This window comes from Aphelocoma coerulescens, chromosome 6, assembly GCF_041296385.1.
Source record: "Aphelocoma coerulescens isolate FSJ_1873_10779 chromosome 6, UR_Acoe_1.0, whole genome shotgun sequence".
In the NCBI taxonomy this organism is placed as follows: Eukaryota; Metazoa; Chordata; class Aves; order Passeriformes; family Corvidae; genus Aphelocoma; species Aphelocoma coerulescens.
Window position 1 is genome coordinate 31764851 of NC_091020.1, and position 18259 is coordinate 31783109.

At 40.9% G+C, this 18259-nt stretch overlaps 2 protein-coding genes across 2 annotated transcripts in view; one reads left to right on the top strand and one right to left on the bottom strand.

The window, feature by feature from the left end:
• INPP5F (inositol polyphosphate-5-phosphatase F) overlaps positions 1-4083 on the top strand; it is a 40096-nt gene extending 36013 nt beyond the window's left edge. Inside the window, exons 19-20 of the mRNA XM_069020149.1 lie at positions 638-725; positions 1207-4083. Of these exons, the coding sequence (XP_068876250.1) occupies positions 638-725; positions 1207-2341 (1223 nt within the window). The 3' untranslated portion in view covers positions 2342-4083. The remainder of the gene's footprint in view (positions 1-637; positions 726-1206) is intronic.
• A 1482-nt stretch (positions 4084-5565) lies between these two features.
• MCMBP (minichromosome maintenance complex binding protein) lies at positions 5566-17235 on the bottom strand. The gene is made up of 14 exons (XM_069020489.1): positions 17161-17235; positions 16276-16354; positions 16116-16131; positions 15639-15757; positions 14889-15040; positions 14068-14168; positions 12097-12266; positions 11150-11273; positions 9907-10024; positions 9114-9279; positions 7184-7317; positions 6452-6616; positions 5960-6048; positions 5566-5692 (listed from the first exon to the last, which is right to left on the bottom strand). The coding sequence occupies exons 1-14, from the start codon at positions 17233-17235 to the stop codon at positions 5566-5568; spliced, it is 1635 nt and encodes a 544-aa protein (XP_068876590.1).
• Positions 17236-18259: the final 1024 nt, after the last annotated feature.

Here is an 18259-nt window from a genome sequence, read left to right on the forward strand (position 1 = left end):
CAGAAGTCATTCCAATAAAATCCAGTTGTGTCAAGTGGGAAAACAATTTAAAAAAAATCACTCAGATGTTACTGTTTTAATAGAAAGGAAAATAAGTTTCAGATACAGCTTTGAAGCAATACATCTTTCCAGAGCTGGAGGAATTTCTGTCCAGGTCTTAACTGCTCCAAAAACTTAAAAACTCAAGTTAAAATTAGCTCCTAAAGAGGTAAAGAAATTGATTTCTTTAGTGAAATCAATGTTTGGAAGTGCTCTTGCTTGTTGTTTAGCTAGATTAAATGAACACTAGCAGGGGAAAAAATATTACTTCATACCTGGAGCACTGAGTTTTGTCAACAAGGATTAGAATAAATAAAATTGCTTCTCTTCCTTCCCCAAATGAAGCAGCTTGGCAGTGATCCACTTAATGCTGAGTATTTAGGGCTGAAGGAGAGTTCATTCTTTAGGCTTGTTTTGTAAGCTTTAAATGAGAATTGCAATTTGTAGGGCACAACTGTTCTGTGAGGTGAAAGGAAAAAAAAACCCAATAAAATCAAACAAAATTATGTTAAAATTAGACCTGTTACTTCGTAGATTGTGGAATATGGGTTTTTAAGGGTGTTTTTAAGGGTCTGACAGGCTGCTGCTTGGATTTCAGACACTCTTCAGTGCATTGCAGAAATGCTGAGAATCACAAAGCAAGCAATGGGAATGGATGTGCCCATTATTGAGAAGAAGCTGGAGAGGTGAGTACCTAAATGATGTGAACCTTCTGTATCCCACTTCTGCTCTCAACTCAACTGCTTTTCTCAGCTGAGTAGAAAGTGTAGCAGAAAAATCTTTTTTTTACAGGTATTGCAGACTGAATCTTTGCTAAATATGGCTATTGAGTACAGCATACACAAAGTCAGGGTTACAAAAACAGAGAATTCAAATCCTTTTTCATCAAAAACTAAAGTGCCTGGAGAAACTGCCTGCTCCCCTTGTTTGGCTACTCTTCTGTATCAGCCCTCCTTTGTTTTTGTTGGTTTGAGCTTGATTAGCTTATATGGGTACAATATTATGTAAAAAAAGGATTAAATTTATTATTTATCTAAGGAAGGGGTAACTTAGGAATGTAAATGTCTATCTCTGTTAGAGAAATAGACTGGAAGACAGTGAATACTTGGTGCTTATAAAAAAGACTGCTTTGATTGTACATTAAAGATCTTTTTCTCCCTCTTCTAGGAGGAGCAGCAAACCTCATGAAGACATCATTGGCATTCGGTCTCAGAACAGAGGGTCCCTGGCCCAAGGCAAGAATTATTTACTGAGCAAGTTCTCCTCTCTCAATCAAAAGGTGAAACAAACCAAATCCAATGTAAACATCAGCAACCTTCGGAAGCTGGGCAGCTTTGCCAAACCTGAAGTAAAAGTCAATTTTCTGAAGCCAAATCTGAAAGTGAATCTTTGGAAATCAGACAGCAGCCTTGAAACTCTGGAGAATCCAGGGGTAGATGCTAAAGCCGCCAGTGAATCTGACACAGAAGGCTCGGACAATGACTCGTTCCACTCTGATGACTTCCTGACTAATTCCAAATCGGATGAGGACACCCAGCTGACGGATTCCCTGGAGAACATTGGCCCCACAGACTATGTGCTGCCCAGCTGTGGCATCATTGCCTCGGCCCCGCGGCTGGGCAGCCGCTCGCAGTCCATCAGCAGCACGGACATGAGCATCAGCATTCCCGTTCCGGCCGAGGGCCAGGGCTGCCCGGCCGGCCGCTCCGACTGCGAGGACGTTCCCATGCCTTCTGCTGACAGCACAGAGCTGGAGTTTGCTAAGCCCATGGATGTGTACTGCCAGAGGTTCGTGCAGGATGCCCAGAGCAAGGGGTCCGATGTTCTGGAGCCTGAGGCTGGTTCTCAAGAGCCCCATCACACACTGACCCGAGCCAGCAGGAACGCAGCCAAGAGGGCAGAACCTAAGGCTGAAGCTGTTGCAGACATTCCTTCCAGGCCGTCCAAGCTGGATGTTCAGTCTTCTGAGCCAAATCCTCAGCTCTTGGCTGTCGGTGGGCCTGACTTCAGTAAATCCCCCAGAAGCCCGGGATCTGTGTCTGGGAACCACGAGCCAGGACTCCACACCACTCCTTCCCCCGCTGACGGTAGCAGCAGCAGGGCCGTGTCTCCCTTTGCTAAAATCCGCAGCTCCATGGTCCAGGTTGCCAACATCACCCAGGCAGGATTGACTCAAGGGATTAATTTTGCTGTGGCAAAGGTCCAGAAGAGCCCTGCAGAACCAGAAGCTTTAAATGAAATCAAACAAAAAGAACTGAGAGAAATGTTTACGCAATGCCAGACACGAATAATTCAGATCTAGTTGCTAATTTGGGAAGTGTTCTTCTAGCTGTGGCTTCTAATAAAGTAACACAATGGCATCAGGACTATTGTGGCATGAACTGCTACTGGATACTGGGATTGATAACAGGTAACTTGTTTACAGGCAGTGAGAGATGCAAATGAATTTGGTTCTGATCAAGCTTCAGAATTCCCTCAGGCAGGTGAGACAGAACCTGTATAAACCATATTTAAACAGGTAGCTTAGACACTGGGATTCAATAAGCATGCTGTCTGTCTTAGATGTGTTGCACAGTTATTTTTTTGAGACTAATTTTGTAGCTCCTCTGAATTATGTAGAAGGTATTTATACTCAAAAGGTGATACTGCACTTCTCTGACCTTACTTACCTTGCACTACACCAGCAAAATAAAGTACCGGTAAATTACATTTTATTTATTTTTGGACTAGTATTTTTACTTGTTTTCATTGAAGTTCTAGATGCAGCTCTATGAATTGTGCCTCTACAATGGGAACCGATGTGTTTTTGTTGAATTTAAGTATGTTGATCAGGAAGTAAGATTTCTTTGCTATCCTTTTCTTTCCAGACATCCTGGGACACTTTCATTATAAATAAAACGGAAAGACCCAATCTGAAATATCCACAATCCTGCGGTGCAAATTTCTTCCGTAGATTGGGTTTTTTCCTCACGTGTTTTGAGGTGAGGGAAATGAAGCAAATGTCTTTGAATTGTCTTGCCCATGTTAAAGAAATTCTGTTTTTTTTTAAATTCCAAACTCTGCCAATTTGCTCTAATTTTTTGTCTCTGTGTAAAGCAAGACAAGCCAGATACCTGCCCATCAAGCACTGTGTCCCTGTGTGCTAGGATTCTCTTTAAATGTATCCTAGCTGCCCAGGTGCAAAATCCCAGCTAGCATCTAAAGCAGGAGGCCAGTGCACTGCTTTGTAAGATCAGTGTTGCATTAGAGCACAGCTGTCAGCATCTACTCAAGACCAAATTCATGACCAGCTCCAGCTTTGCAACTCGCAGGGTAAAGCGTCCGCTCATGCTGGGAACTGGATAAAAAATCCCTTCTCTCGGTGTGTCAAAGGCTCCCATCTATTAAATGCTCTTTCCCAGGAATGCCTTGCCATGCCATGCTCTAGCCTAGGACATTGTCCAAAAGCTGCTGTGAAGCAGGACCTTCCTGTGCTGTGGTTTGTGACTATAACCACCCTGACAGACCCAGTGCCTCTGTCCTCGTCCCTGTTCTGTAGATAGGCTGCACGTGGTGTCCCCACAACGTCGTGTCCTGGCTAGGGTAGCTCTGTGTCTTAGGACTTGTACTGTGTCTGAAATCATTTATCACCTATGGTCTGAAACTTTGATAAACAAATTTGGTTTATTTATTTTATTAAAGTGATGTGGGTTTGGGTTTTTTTTTGAGTGTCTATACTTGTGGCTATATTTAAAATAAAACTACTGCTGTATTTTAATGTGAGCAATATACATGAGATATTTTAATAAAAAAAGTGGAATCAAAAGATGGGTTTGGTATGTGATGTTAAGGGATGTGGGACTGCAGGGCTCTGGGTGTTTTTTTCAAAGTTACAGACAAGAGCCCCTGGCAGTCAAGGGATACAGCCATGACTTCAGTTCTTTATCCTTTTAAAATGGTGCTGCTCCAACTCTAAAAAGCTTCTCTGGGCAACCTGTGCCAGGGCCTCACCACACTACCAGGGAAGAATTTCTTCATATTTAATCTCAATCCACCCTCTGTTAGTTTGAAGTCATCAGCCTGTGTCCTGTCCCTCTCCAGCTCAATGTCCTTCCAGCTTGGGAACTGTCCCATCCCTGGCTGTGAAATATTGGAGATGGCAATGAGCACAAAACCATTCTCTAGAGGCAATCTTAGAACCCAACTCTGCATTCCAGCCCAGCTGCCTTTTGAAGAGAGACTTCATTTTCTTCCTCTATTTGTTCAGTTGCTTCACTTCACAGTAATGCAGCACAAGGCAGCTGAAACCATGAATATTCATTTTTAGTGTTCAAAAAAAGAAATCAGTGATTTGAAATGGCATCAAACTTGGCTCAAGTTTAGGATACACAAAAATGTTTCTCACAGTAAGTACTCATTTTTAGTGTGAAGAGACAAAATACCCAGATTGGCTGTACAGCAAAACCCCTCATGTTTAGAACAGGAAAGTGCAGTAAAAAAGGGGATTCCTGTCCCTGTGATTTCAGTTAGGAGAAAGGACTTAGTAAAGGGGGGTCTGAGCTTGATGAAAATTTGGCTGGAGCCTTTTGTCTTGTTCAGAACAAGAGTAATTAAAATGTAGAAGTGGCTCCATTACAGGCTCCTGCAGGCTCTCTCCACACAGCAGCCTTCCTGGATTACTCCCAACATTTCACTCTTTAAACCACCCTTGGTAAATGAGTTCTGCAAGTCCCATGATGGGCAGCACATCCTCTGAGGACCAGCTCCAACTGTCCAGCAGGAATCAGGGATGGAGAGACCATTCTTAATGCTTCAATGATGTTATTCAAACCCTTTAACCACCCTGCAGGCCTGCTAAGGTAGAAAATAAAGATATGCTTTGTATGAGCATGTGCATATCACCCATTGTCCAGTCACTGTGGTTTTTTTAAGAAGCTGCACCAGAATAAAGCTCATCCAAGAAATTTGAGAAGTCATGGTCTGCTCTAAGCACAAGGAAAATGTATTTCATACCTGAGCTGGTTCTGGGTAAGATCAAATCACTGCTTGATACCAGTGATCACAATGCTGCTGCTGCTCTGAGTGTGATGTGCCTCAGCTCACAGAACAGCACAGAGAGTGAAGTCAGCACCTCCTCCAGCTGCAGCTGCTGGCCAGCTGAGAACTCTGATCCTCACACTTCAGCCACGCAGGAATTAGAGCACAAAAGTATTCCAGAGCACAGCCTACCACTGCTGTGTATGAAGGGCTTTGGCTTAAATTATCTTCTTATTAAAGGAAATAAGTTTACACAACCTCAGTATTAAAGTTTAATATCAAACAATTTGCTCAATGTTACCAATTTTCAATTACAAAACAGGGTCCAAAAAAATTCCATAAAATATGTTTAGGTGGCTGAACAGAGTTAAGTATGTTCAGACTGCAAGGGTAAATATCCATAACTTTTTGGTATAAATTATCTACAAAAACTGGTATAAACAATATTCCAATCTTAGTACGGTTTCCACCTAGGATTAGAGAAATGTTCAGGGTGACATCCAGCAGGTGTTAAAGTTCATTGCCATTGACACATTGCTGCTGCTGCAGCCTGGCTTTCCGCAGAGCCTCGAGTTGTTTTGCTCTCAGCCACCTCTCCCTCGACAGCGTCGTCTGCCCCGCACTGAGCGACAGGAACCTGGGGGAGCACAAAGAGCCACTCAGGAACAGCTCCTGCAGCTGCTGATAAACCAGGACAGCTCAAAACCAGCTGGCTTGCAGGATCCCGGGAATTAGAAAGCATGGGATGAAAGTAGGGAGGGAATACTTTGCCTAAGAGGAATAGAATCGCCTCTGCCTAGATCTGGCTAGTTTGGCACAACTCCCATTCAGCTGCAGACCAAGCCCTGGCTCAATTTGCAGCTTGCAGGGAAGCCTGGAGTGGTGACAAGGACACCACACCCACCTGGCCACGAGCAGCATTTTGTGCAGGTCATCGGCCGTGACGCTCTCGGGGTCATTCTTGCGCATTTCCACAAAGTCTTCTTCTACTGCCTGGAACAACACAGCGTGGAATTACGGAGAAGAACAGATCTCCACTCCAAGATAGGCTTTTGAGGAGCTAAACACTGCAACTACCTTTAGACTACAGGAGAACATTTCAATTCACTGCTGTCCAGAAGTGAGCCTGAGCAAAACCAGCTTACTCTCATCTTTGAGAAGAGCTAAGCTTGCAAACTGAGTGTTAGAAATCAGGCTACATGCACTGTTCCTTATCTGTAATAAATTCAGTATATACTTTACAAATCATTGAAAGAACATTCCCATGTGAAAATGCTTCTGTTTGGTTTTTATAAAACTTAACAGAGAATCACTGACAGGGCAAGTACAGTAACTGTCTACTAAGGTGCTTTCTATCCAAAAACACAGTTGAAAACTTATTAGTGAAGTGCCATACCTTGGTCACCTCATCTGATATACTGTAGTCCAGGAGCCTCAATAAACTCAGGTAAATTCGGAATTTGTTCAGCACAGAGGGCAGCACTGCAGTGAGGAGGCTGCTCATGTACTCTTCCATGTTTGGGGGAATAATCTGTGGTTGTAAGTGGACTTGGCAATCTGACTGAAAGAGAAAATTACATTTCATCTTTTTCCACATCCCACAGTTTTCTATTCCAAGACTAATCTACTCTCAGAACCAGCAGAAGTCACTATTTCCCAGAATGAAGATAAGACAATTCTTCAAACATTCCACAGCTCCCATTTTGAACAGCTCCTGGTTCAAGCAGGAGAGCAAAGGCTCAGCAGACAAAGCTGGAATGTCAGAGAGCAGACCTTTGCAAGCTCAGGCTACTGCAGGGGCAATGCCACATCTGTGGGCAGCACCTCAGAACCTGCCATGCCAGAGGGAGGCTTTGAGAATGGCACTTCTCTGCAGCTTTAGCCATCCCCGGGACCTTCACCACCTCACCATCCCTGTTCAGAAAGGAGGAGGGAAGCTCCATCTCCATGTTTTGCCATGAAGAGGTTTTCTGGCCTGGCTGCAGCCACGAGGGAGAAGGCAGCAGCTCCTGGCAGTGTCACACCCTCCCTGGTCACAAGATACATTTCCTGTCCCCACTTGTCCCTGGCAGGGCCTGCTCTGAGCAGCAGCTGCCAGCTGCAGTTCCCCAGCAAGCCCTGCCCATACCGGCAAGAGGGAGCGGCCCTCGGAAGTGATCAGAACATTAATGTTGCATGGGAATTCCATCCGGTGGTAATTGAAGTCATAATCCACCTTCTGCCAAGTGATCAGGTTACCCAGTGCTGTCACATTGTGGACACCTGCAAGAGCAAGAACAAATTCCCTGACCACTGGACCTAAACAAAAGTCAGCCCTGATTTTTGTCTCCCATCTGTCTTTAAGCAGCCAGAATAAGGATTCTTGCAAGCATCCTGCTCCTTCTTGTGTTTGAGGTGTCTTCCAGATAGAGACAACACTTCTTAATGTGAATCAAAATTAAGAATTCTTGATTTCAGTCTGGCTTAGTACATTAGTACATGTATTTATAGCTCATGTTTTCATTGGCCCTACAAAGCCAGCTATCTATTTACAGAGAAAAACCAAAACAGAAATCTCTCCTCAAAAGTAGAAAAAAAACTTACCAATTTAATTTTGCCAAATTTTTTTTATAGTACTCACTTGCCTTACCTGGAATTAAGTTATTTAAAATATAAAATGCTAAAATTGACAAATTAACTGCTTGACCCTTGGAATTCTCTCTTTGAAATACCAACATGTACCTGACAAATTCAATTTCTCTTCAGCAGTTACTGCATCAAATGACAAAACTACTGTTATGGTTTTGCCTTTAAATAATTAGTAATAATTCAGTATATTGTAAATAAAGGCAAAGTTAGCAAAATAATGGTAAATTTGATATTAGGGGTTGACTTCTGGGACATTTTTCTATTTGAAATTTCTAAGCTGTAACTTCCAAGAGTTCCAAACCAATTACTACATCTGAAGACATTCTTCTCTAGGATTAAATTTTGTTCCCAATGTTGCTGTAAGAAATTAAATTTTTTACTTCTTTACTCTAAATTCAGTAGAGAACAATATCACATCAGCAAAAATGAAATAAAATTAACAAGCCTTTTTATCTGCAACTTTTAATACCCAAAGTATTATTTTTCACTAAATGCTGAGGTTTTTTAGACATTACAAACAAGCATTTTAGAAAGCCTATAAAGCAGCATAGCAAGAATTCTCTCTAGATGGGAATTTATCATATTTTGACTATTTTTTTTGAAACAGACAATGCAAAGCTTGTTACTAGTTTTACTATTTTTCTTTAGTATAATTTTGTAGCTTTACTAAAGCTGAATAATAAAAAATTACTGAAAACTCAAAAGCAATTGAATAATTTCAATTAGCAACTTTTAAGAGCAGTAATTAAAAAAACTAAAGCAGCTTTCTCAAGACAGCATTTTTATTTTAAAATGAAGTTACTTGCAGTGATTTCCTGTTGTTCTTTCACAGAATCTCCTGAGTTGGAAGGGACCCACCAGGATCATTTGGTGTTCAACTCCTGACCTTGCACAGGACAGCCCCAGGAGTCACCACAGACACCTGTACTGTGCATGCTCCAGTTTTTAATATGCAACTGACCTCTTTTATGTGAGTTATAATTAAATTAATTTCTAAAGCCCTGCTGAAAGCATGCTACACAGTGCTACATCAGCTTGTACGATAGAATCCCCACGCTTTTAAACACGGTAATAGCAATCTTCTCCAGTTTTTAGCTGTGTTCTCAGGGTGCTTTCCAGATATACAGTAGAAGTATAGAGCATATTGCATCAGCATATGCTTTGCCCACTTCTTGCACTATCACAGGAAACTGAAAGGCCACTCTAATGAATCAGAGTTATTTTAGTAATAAAGAGTTCTCCAATTTGTCTTAAGTTGGCTGAGAAGGCTGCAGGAAGCTGCATTAAAGCAATGAAATAGGATGTAGAAACCACGAACAGTTTTGCAATAGACCCTTATCACCAGAACACATCACAATTATCACTACTATCTTAAAACACATCAGCTTTTAACCTCCCAAATGAGATTTTAAACACCAAAACCTGTGTACCTGCTGTGTCCAACTGTCCTTGCTCGAGCTGGGTCTCATCTATGACCAGGGAGGTGTTGCTGGCCAGCTGCAGGAGCCCACTGACCAGGCGATTGGCCGTGTAGTCCTTGTGAGGGATGAAGCGCGAGTGGTTCATGCTCTCGATGCTCATCCGGAGGTGGTAGGACTGCAACGAGACAACAAACCATCAGCACCTCTCCTGTCCTCCAGCTTCCCTAGGGAATGCTGCTTCCTGCAGCTAGAGCTGGGCTGGGAACCTGCACAGTAAAACAAAATTTGTCAGCGCAACGCTTTATCCCAAATATCCAAATGCCGTATGCTTAAAAATGTCCCAAAGGAAAACATTGCTGTTAAGAACTCCTACCACCTCTCCTGCACATCCAGGATGAGCTCAATAACAAATTATTTATTGCAGCAGTACTGTTAGTGTGACCCCAAAACAAATTACCATGAATTTTCTGCAGAGAACTACCCACAAATTTGGGAATAAACCATAATGATAGCATAATTAAATGACCCAAATGTCTAAACACATCAATCCAAAAGACAAAATAAAGCAGGCAGCAGCTGTCTGTCAGTTCAATACCTCTGAGGAGAGGATTTCATTCCATATTCATCCTAAATGATGAGGTACAGAGACTTCAACACACAGGCCAGCCACATCTCTGTCGTCTGCTCTCTAAATGGGTAGCAGGACAGCATTTAATCAGCGTGCCCTGACCTAAAGCACTGTTTGCCTGGCTGAATCAGTGAGAACACGTTCCCCCAGAGCCCTGCCCAGTGCAATGCTTACTGCTGGCACCAGCTGCTGGATGAGGCGGTACAGGTGCTCTGTGAAGGCGCTGTTCCGGGGACACCCGCTCAGGTTGACAGTGAATTTTCCCAGAGGAAGCACATCCCGTCTGGCATAACTGCACCAAAAATGACACAGGTTAGGCAAACAGCTGGCTAACACTGAATACAGGTGTCATGCAGCTTGAGCATTGTGTGGTGTCTCTGACAGCCAGCAGGATTTCACAACTAACACACCAAAATCAGCCACCTCCTCTTCCTTCCTTCTGCAGTGCCCAAGGAGCTGAGCCAGGCTGAACCTGCTCCTCAAGGCTTTGCAGCACCACACAAAAGCACTAATTTACAGCACTTGGGATCCTGCAGCGACCTTTCAGACATTCTGCTCTCCTTGTACTCTGCTGTTACTCAGTGAACACACTTCATTCTTTTCCTTCCTCCTGTCCAATCTCAATTTCCCTGCTTACCACACTTGTTCATCTCCTTTACCTGCCCTCAGCTTTCCTCTCCCTCTTCTCACCGTGTATCTTCTCCCCATTCTTGACAACTCTCAACCTTTCTGTGATACCAGCTAAGAGAGAAAATACATTCTAGTCTAAGTGTTGGAACATTCACAGTCCCACTAAAAAGAATGAAAACAGAACTAATTTTGATTTTGAAGACTAAAATGACTAACACTAAATTTGGGACTGACAAGTTTCACACTTGAGATTTTAATGAGTCAAACGATGCTGCTCTTTCACCCAGAGACAGTTTAAATCAACATAAGAGTCAATTTCTATCCCTAAACAGGTCACTTGAACTTACCCTTACATGTTTACATATAATTACAAGAATTCCCAGAATGTACCTTTCAGTACCTAAGCAATAATTGCTGCAGTCAGGAAATTATGTCTTTGGGAAGTCAGTGGCATGTCCTACTCATTAGAAGAAGCCAGAGGCAGGAAGATGTTTTCATACCTCTGTTTAAAAGTGTATTGGAGATTTTGTCAGCTCTCAAAGCAGTACAGAAAAGATACAGTGCCATAAAGCTGGTCTTTTATCAATTTTTACTGTTATTTCAGACAGTGAAATCTGCCTCTGTGTGTATTGTGACAGGACAACTCCAGCTGGAGAAAGTACTACTGAACCAAGTATTATTTAAGCTATTTCTGCCATTTATTTGCAGACTGGTAAAGGACCCTGTAGAAGGAGATTTCTTTTAAATGATAAATACATAACTTCTTAGCACACATCTAAATACTTACACTGTAGAGATGAGATGCAATATCAGGTATTCAGCAGCCAAACTGTCTCCCAAGAGGGCATGGGTGAGGAACCCCAGCAACTCTGCTCTCACTGGTGACAGCTCAGACATGAAATTAGAAACAACTGGCAAAAGAGCAGAAGACAAATGTCAGAAAATGTTCTGTTTCTCACCCTCTTCCCTCTATATAAATCTGACTTTCCATCACAGTTTGATGAAGGAAAATGTTTATTCCAAAGGAGTCTAGGAAAAATAAACAAACATTCCGTTTTTCCAGCTGGCTTTGGGTAACCTGAATCACTCAACATTTCCTTGAAAATGCTTTTTTCAAAAAATTAGATATTGCATAATGCATTTGCAGCAGGCTATAAAGTTTAGAGCCAAATTTCTAAAATCCATAGCTGATCCATTTTATATTAAAGGCAGAAAAAGCCTCCTGCATATAGCTCAGAACAAGCAATACAAGGCACTCAAGGAAGAAGGTTATAAATATCAGAGGTCTGCAAGCAATAATTCCATGAAAAGAACGAGTCAAACAAGGAATAGCACAATTGCTTAAAAGCAGAATTGCCTTACTTTGTACACAGTATTATGAGTCTCTATATTATCAGTATGTTTCTTACTTCCAGTATCACACTAAATTGGAAATCTAATTTTCCAGCAATTCACAACTCCATTTGAAAACAAATCAAATCTTATGGCTGAACAGCTTGGTAAAATCCACAGGCATGGTGAATGCAAAACCAAGTTCCATATAAATCACATTTATTTCAGCCAAATAAAAAAGCAAAAATCACATAAACACAAACACTTGCATCCTGTGCAGCTTTGCATGGTTATTCCATTTAACAAGATTTAAATTTGAACCCTGCTGTTGAGGCATTTGCCTGTGAGCAAAGCAGTATTTGTTCAGATGTCATGGAAAGTGCCCAGAGTTCAGACACTCACAGGTTTTACTCTCCTCTTCGTTAAGGCAGGCAGGCAGCAAGGGGTTAATGTGTTGCAACTTCTGTGCCAAAATCACATGGATCCTGGGCACTAACGAGGCTGGAGGGCTGTGCACCCTCTGCTCCTCTGCCGTGTCCATGCACTCCATAGGATCAAGGGTTGAGCTGTCCCTAGGGAGAGGGCACAGCACAGCTGGACTTAGAAACATGCCACAGGAATTTCTCTCCCTCTGACCCAGAGCAGCTGGAACCAGGCCAAGAAGAGAGGAACAAACAACATCCACTCCCAGCTCCTGGTGACTCCTCCCACATTCAAACTACCTTCTTTAGGATCTTTATAAACACCATAAATACTGAATCACAATTATATAATGACATATCAACACCAAATCAGGCTCGACCCAAAATATCTGGATTCTATTATTTTCAGAAAATAATCAAGTCATACTTTTCTGAAGAAAAAAAACTCAACAAAAAAACATAAAACCAAACTCTGAAAACCAAACCACATTTATTATTTGCTGCACCATTTAATAGGCTGTAGCTTCAAGTAAAATGTTACACACTGTTCTGTCTAGCCTGTACTGAATGAAGTCTAAAAAGCAGCTTTTAAAAAAATAAGGTCATGATTTATTCCATTTGTCTCTGTATGCACATGTGGGATTTTCATATCCCACCAGGTTCTGGAGCCTGACAAGATCTTCTAGACAGTCACATCACAGCTCTGTAAGTGGCTGGGTAAAAAAAATCTATGAATAAATAAACCCTAATGTACATCTGCTGGAACCTGGAGGTATTACCTCTTAATTTAAGAGTTCAGATACACAAGCTTTGCATGCCTTGAAGATGTCTTACAAAATTTCTTCCAGGTGGTTTTCATTTTTCTTTTTCAGAAAGTAAAATCCCTAAAGCAACTCTATCAGATGATAGTAAAGTTTAGCACCAATTTCATCTTCTTGTACTGGTTGTAAAAGCTGTCAGGCTTTATAACTTCAAATCCACTTCAGCAGTTCACCCACACACTATCCACTATTTCCATTAAAGGAGATTTCTTTTGTTTGCATTCAAAATGCTGCTAAATGCCACCATTTTGTCTTCTTGTTCTAGAATGACACAGGAAAAAACCCACAAGCACCTGTGACAGAGCAACTGAGCTGCCAGTCTGGGATTAGCTGTCACACAGATGATAACAAAAAGCAGCTGACCAGGCTGAGTTAATTTTTAAGAAGTTGGCACTATAAAGGATTCACATTGCACTCTGGATATTGTACGTGCCAGACAGATAAACAAACTCACCAACAGAAATGATTCAGAGTGCAGTGGCTCAAGATAACAGCAGTATTTATGTTAGATTTTGGTCAAGAGTTTTATTTTGAAAATTGACTTCTCATTTGTATTTTGTCAGGCAAGGAATTGCAGAACAGCAGGTGAAACGGGAAGTTTCTATCAGTGGTACAACATGGTAAGATATCTTAATTAATGAAAAAATCAACCCATTTTTTACTCATTTTGGTCTCTATCACTCTCCATGCAGGCATGCAAACTTTTTTTTAATATTATTCAGAAATGTTTACATTTCTGGTAACAACTTTCATGGACTTAGAAATTGGTTCAAAAGGACATTTTATAATTTTAAAGCTTCTCTGAAAGCTTTGTTCACTAATCACTCATTCCCTGAAAGTTTAGTAGGCATGAAAGAGTACAAAACATTTAGCTACAGAAGCATTTTCTGCTTTATAGACTGCACAACAACCTAAAAAAAGATGCACTGGGTATCCAAGGATAGGGATGAACCAGAGCACGTTGGACTTCAGTTTACAGGATGCTGGATATAACACTTTCCTCATCAAGCTATTTTTAAGCAACAAAATTCACTTCCTAAGCATAATTATCATGTATTTACACATTTCCTTGTCTGCATTAGGGGCAGCCTGCTCATTGCATAAAAACCTGCATTTCAGGGCAGCCTTACCTCTCTTCACTGCTCACTATGCTCAGCACTGGGTCCACAGACAGAACACCAAACACCTCCAGCACATCATTGACTTTGAAGCTCTCCCAGCTCTCATAGACCTGCCCCCAACAGAAAATAAAATGCAGAGGCAGGTGGGCTAGATGCAGGACAGCAGAAAAACACAAAGGAAACTCAGGAGACTCAGCTGTGGACTGAGAACAGTCTGAGTGAAGAGGTCTTCCCCAGCCCTCAGTGTCAGCAAGCTTACACTGGAAAAGGGAGTTTCTATGATTCCACACTTTTTCTATTGGCATTCTTTGCCACACAAGTGTGAACAACTGTATTCTACTCTGATTCATCAAGATTTGCTGAATAAGAGAGAACAGCACAGCAACAGCAGAGGAATTTTGTGTTAAAGTTTCATAGTAATATAGCACAGTAGTAAATCAAGGACTACTTCAAATTCAATATACAAACATGTAGCTTATTGGTTTTTCACAGCCATTTTTCAATTAGAGGAGATATCCTAAAAGCAAAATCCTAAAAGCAGGGCTCAATACCAGCTACATCCTCAAGCATCTAATACCACAATCTTTTTTTTAAACCAAGTTTGGTGAGAAGGTACAAGCTCTAATAAATGCTGCTGGAGGATTTCAGCAACTCAGACACAGCACTCAAGAAGAGAAACACTGAGTTAGCGAAGAGAAAGCATGTAATTATCTCTAGAAACAAAATTCTGGACTTGGGAGACAATTTCTGTGCCTACAAATCTCTGCAAGGCTGATTCTGTCTGCCTAGCTGAGAGCACAGCCCTGCTCATCACCTCTCCTTTCTCTTACCTTTACAAGACACGCTGGTCCCTTCTCTCCTGGCAAGGGAAAATTTAGGTCAAGTGGAGGGGAGCAGTTGGGAGAAATGACATGATGACCTGCAGAAGCTTCTGTTTCTAATCTCTTTGGCTCCACACACCCATGGATATCACTTCCACTGCCTGAAAAATACAGCATTTGCAGGCTTTTTAAACAGAAATGCAGAACTGCACAACACACAGTTAAACTAATTGAACAAGGCATCTGGCACAAAAATATTGCAACGTACTTGACAGAACATATTCTTAATATGAGAAGTCCCACAAATGCATATTTTATGTAATCAAGTGTGAGAGAGAGTACTGGCAAAGATCTATGTGTCTTGGAAACCCAAACATGGCCAGAAATCTGATTTTCAAAACGCAATGTTTAAGCCAGGGGAATGATTTTTTTTTCCTTGAGTCCATAGGACTGCAAAGGTGATTTTTTTTTGCACTTCATGTTTAAAAAACCAGTTCTTAAAGGTGAGAATATGCATAAAACACAGTTTATATTAAAAATCTTTGTAGACTGTCAGCAAGTCATACAACACACAAAACACTGTGGGCTCTCCCACACTCCTTCAAATCAAACCACTGACATCACCAAAGCCCCCAAATCACAAAGGCTGCAACAACACTAAAAATTCAAACAGCTGCAAATACTTCAATTTTTAGCAATGAATTTTTGACAAATTCTGGAATGATATCATAACAACTATTCAGCAATAGCAACTATTACCCATATGTTGCTCCTTCTGTTTGGAGGGATGCAGATCCATGTCCTCATCCTCCTCATAGCTCCTCTTGTGGCGACTGGGTGTGTAGGAAGTTGAAGGGCTCACTCGGGCTTGGCTGGCACTGATGTATGCGTGGAATTGAGGGTTAAGGAAGCACAAACTGAGCAGGGAAACCTCAACCACACTAAGGCTGTTTTTTTTTTGTTTGTTTTTTACAAAATCCTAATCTTAACATGCTCAGCTACAACTGTTTTATAGGAGACTCTCACTGTGTAACATAGTCCTACTGTAGAAAATGCCAGTGGCTCCACTGAAGTTTCCTTTTTCTAAGCATTTGCAGATAGAAATTAACAGAAATTTTCAAGACTCTCCCAAGCAAAAATGTCTACTAAATCAAAACAAAGGCTCCTAATTCATTTGCATCCTCTTAGTGCATATTACATACCATCAGTTTTCCTTTTTTCTCTTTCTACACCTACCACCTCTCCTGATTCTCTAAGAAAAAAAGAAAAAAAAACAAAAAAGGAAACTGCAAATAATCTTATCTCCTTATATCTAATTAATTAGTTGGTGACCTCTGATTGTATAACAAAGCACCCTCAGTCAAAAAAGATATTTCTTTCACCCATGCTGATTCACCAGGCACTGGAACACAGTAGAAAGTCTGTCTCTCCGAGGTGACTGTTTGTGAGGAGTTCAGATCAATTTCCTGCTGAGGCTGGAATCCAAAGAGAAATTTTGTTAAAAACCTGATTATACTTTGTTTTCTTTTTTTAAACTAATCCCACAGATTCAGTTACACAGCCAGAAGTTACAATTAACATACAAGACGACATAATTCAGGAAAAAGTGACTATATAACACTTTGATTCAAATTGCACTGCACTACCAAAAGTAATTGTTTTCCATAACAGACAGTTTCAAGGTCATGGGCACTCCCCCCTCCACTCAACCAAAACAAATTTTAAATACAACAAACAGCTGGAAGCCTGCTGAAATTAGAATGCCACTGAGCAGTTATGAATACTCTGCTTTCCAAACCAAAGATTAATTCTGCATTTAGAGCAGTATCTTCAGGAATCCATTGGCAAGTACCAAAGAAGCTCTGTCACATTTATAAAACTGCAACACTCCATCTAATATTTGATTTCAAAGTTCATATAGTTTATGCAACTTACCCCACATTCTGCCACATCTCTGTATTTTCCAAAATGCAAAACCTGTCAAGAAGGAAAAGGCAATGCAATCACTCTGTTTCTGACAGCATCCTGAACACGAATCACACCAAAATCACTGCAGTCCAAAGTCCCTCACAGACATACTGCCAAAGCTTTCATCATTTTAGCATTTTCTACTCCTCAACAGAAATGTTACATGTGATGTTTTACTGATGCCATTGGAGCCGAACAGTCACTGTCAGTGTCCAGACTCCACAGGTTTAACTCACAAACTAGAGAAATACAAGGACCAGAATGAGTAAAATGACAAACATTTGCTAAAATAGTAAATCAGTATTTCACTTACACGTGCATTTGTGTTCGGGTCAACTGTTTCATAAACTCCCATGTAGAACTCAGGATCAAACATATCTTGAACCATGCAGCGAAATTTCACTAAGCTGTTGGGTTTTAGGTAATGTACAGGAACGTCATTCAGTGATGGAACCTGTGAAAAAAGAGCTTGTTTTATACAATTGGTGCATACTGAGCAGTGCTCTGAAGTAAGCCAAAACCAGCACAAAAACTTAATCTCTGATCATCCAGTAGATCAGCCTCCTCAAACCCCTATATACATATAGCACACTTACTATTTCCTGGGTGCACCTCCCATCCTAATCTAAGCAGTAACGAAGTGTATCTATCCCAACACTTTCTGCAATGGCTGTTGCAGATAATAGTTACAAGTATCAGGCACTTAACAGTTCTCAAATTCTTCCAGTCCCAAAGCCACCAGTCCCAATACTGGACTATGAAAGAAGTGGTTATAGGTCACTGGAACTGTATAAAAACTGTACAACATTTGAAACCAACTTTTAAACTTGGAATTATTGCAGCTGCATGATTAAACAGAGTTTATTACTTATCTTATTTCTACTTAACTGCACTTCCACCATGTGCTGTGTACTAGCAGTGCTAGAACAATTTGCATGCACAATTTCTTATAACAAAAGGTCCTGGAAAACCTGTATGTTAATTTCTAAGTCACAGTGGGGAAGCCTTTTTCACACAGTTTTACGTGACAATGGGAAAATAGAAAGAAAAAAAATCAATGCCTAAGCACGTGGTATAACTTCAAAGAATGAGACTTGCAATACGAATAGAGTTTTCTAAATTTGAAGATAAACTCTTCGTTGAAAAAGTCCACTTCCAACATCAAAATGCAGCAAAAATCCTAAGTGGTCCTATAGGAAGTTGCATTTTAACAAACGTACATCCCCCCATGGTTTTTTTGAGTAAGGAAATGCGATTTCAATTCCTTCTAATGTTGTAAATTTTAGTAAATTTTGCCATTTATCCTTTAAGCTACCATTTAAATACTAAGTAAAGAATACTTACACTGACAGAGAAAGAAAACAAGTATTTTCCACCTGTTTTTAGTCACAAGTAGAATAGATTTGATATGG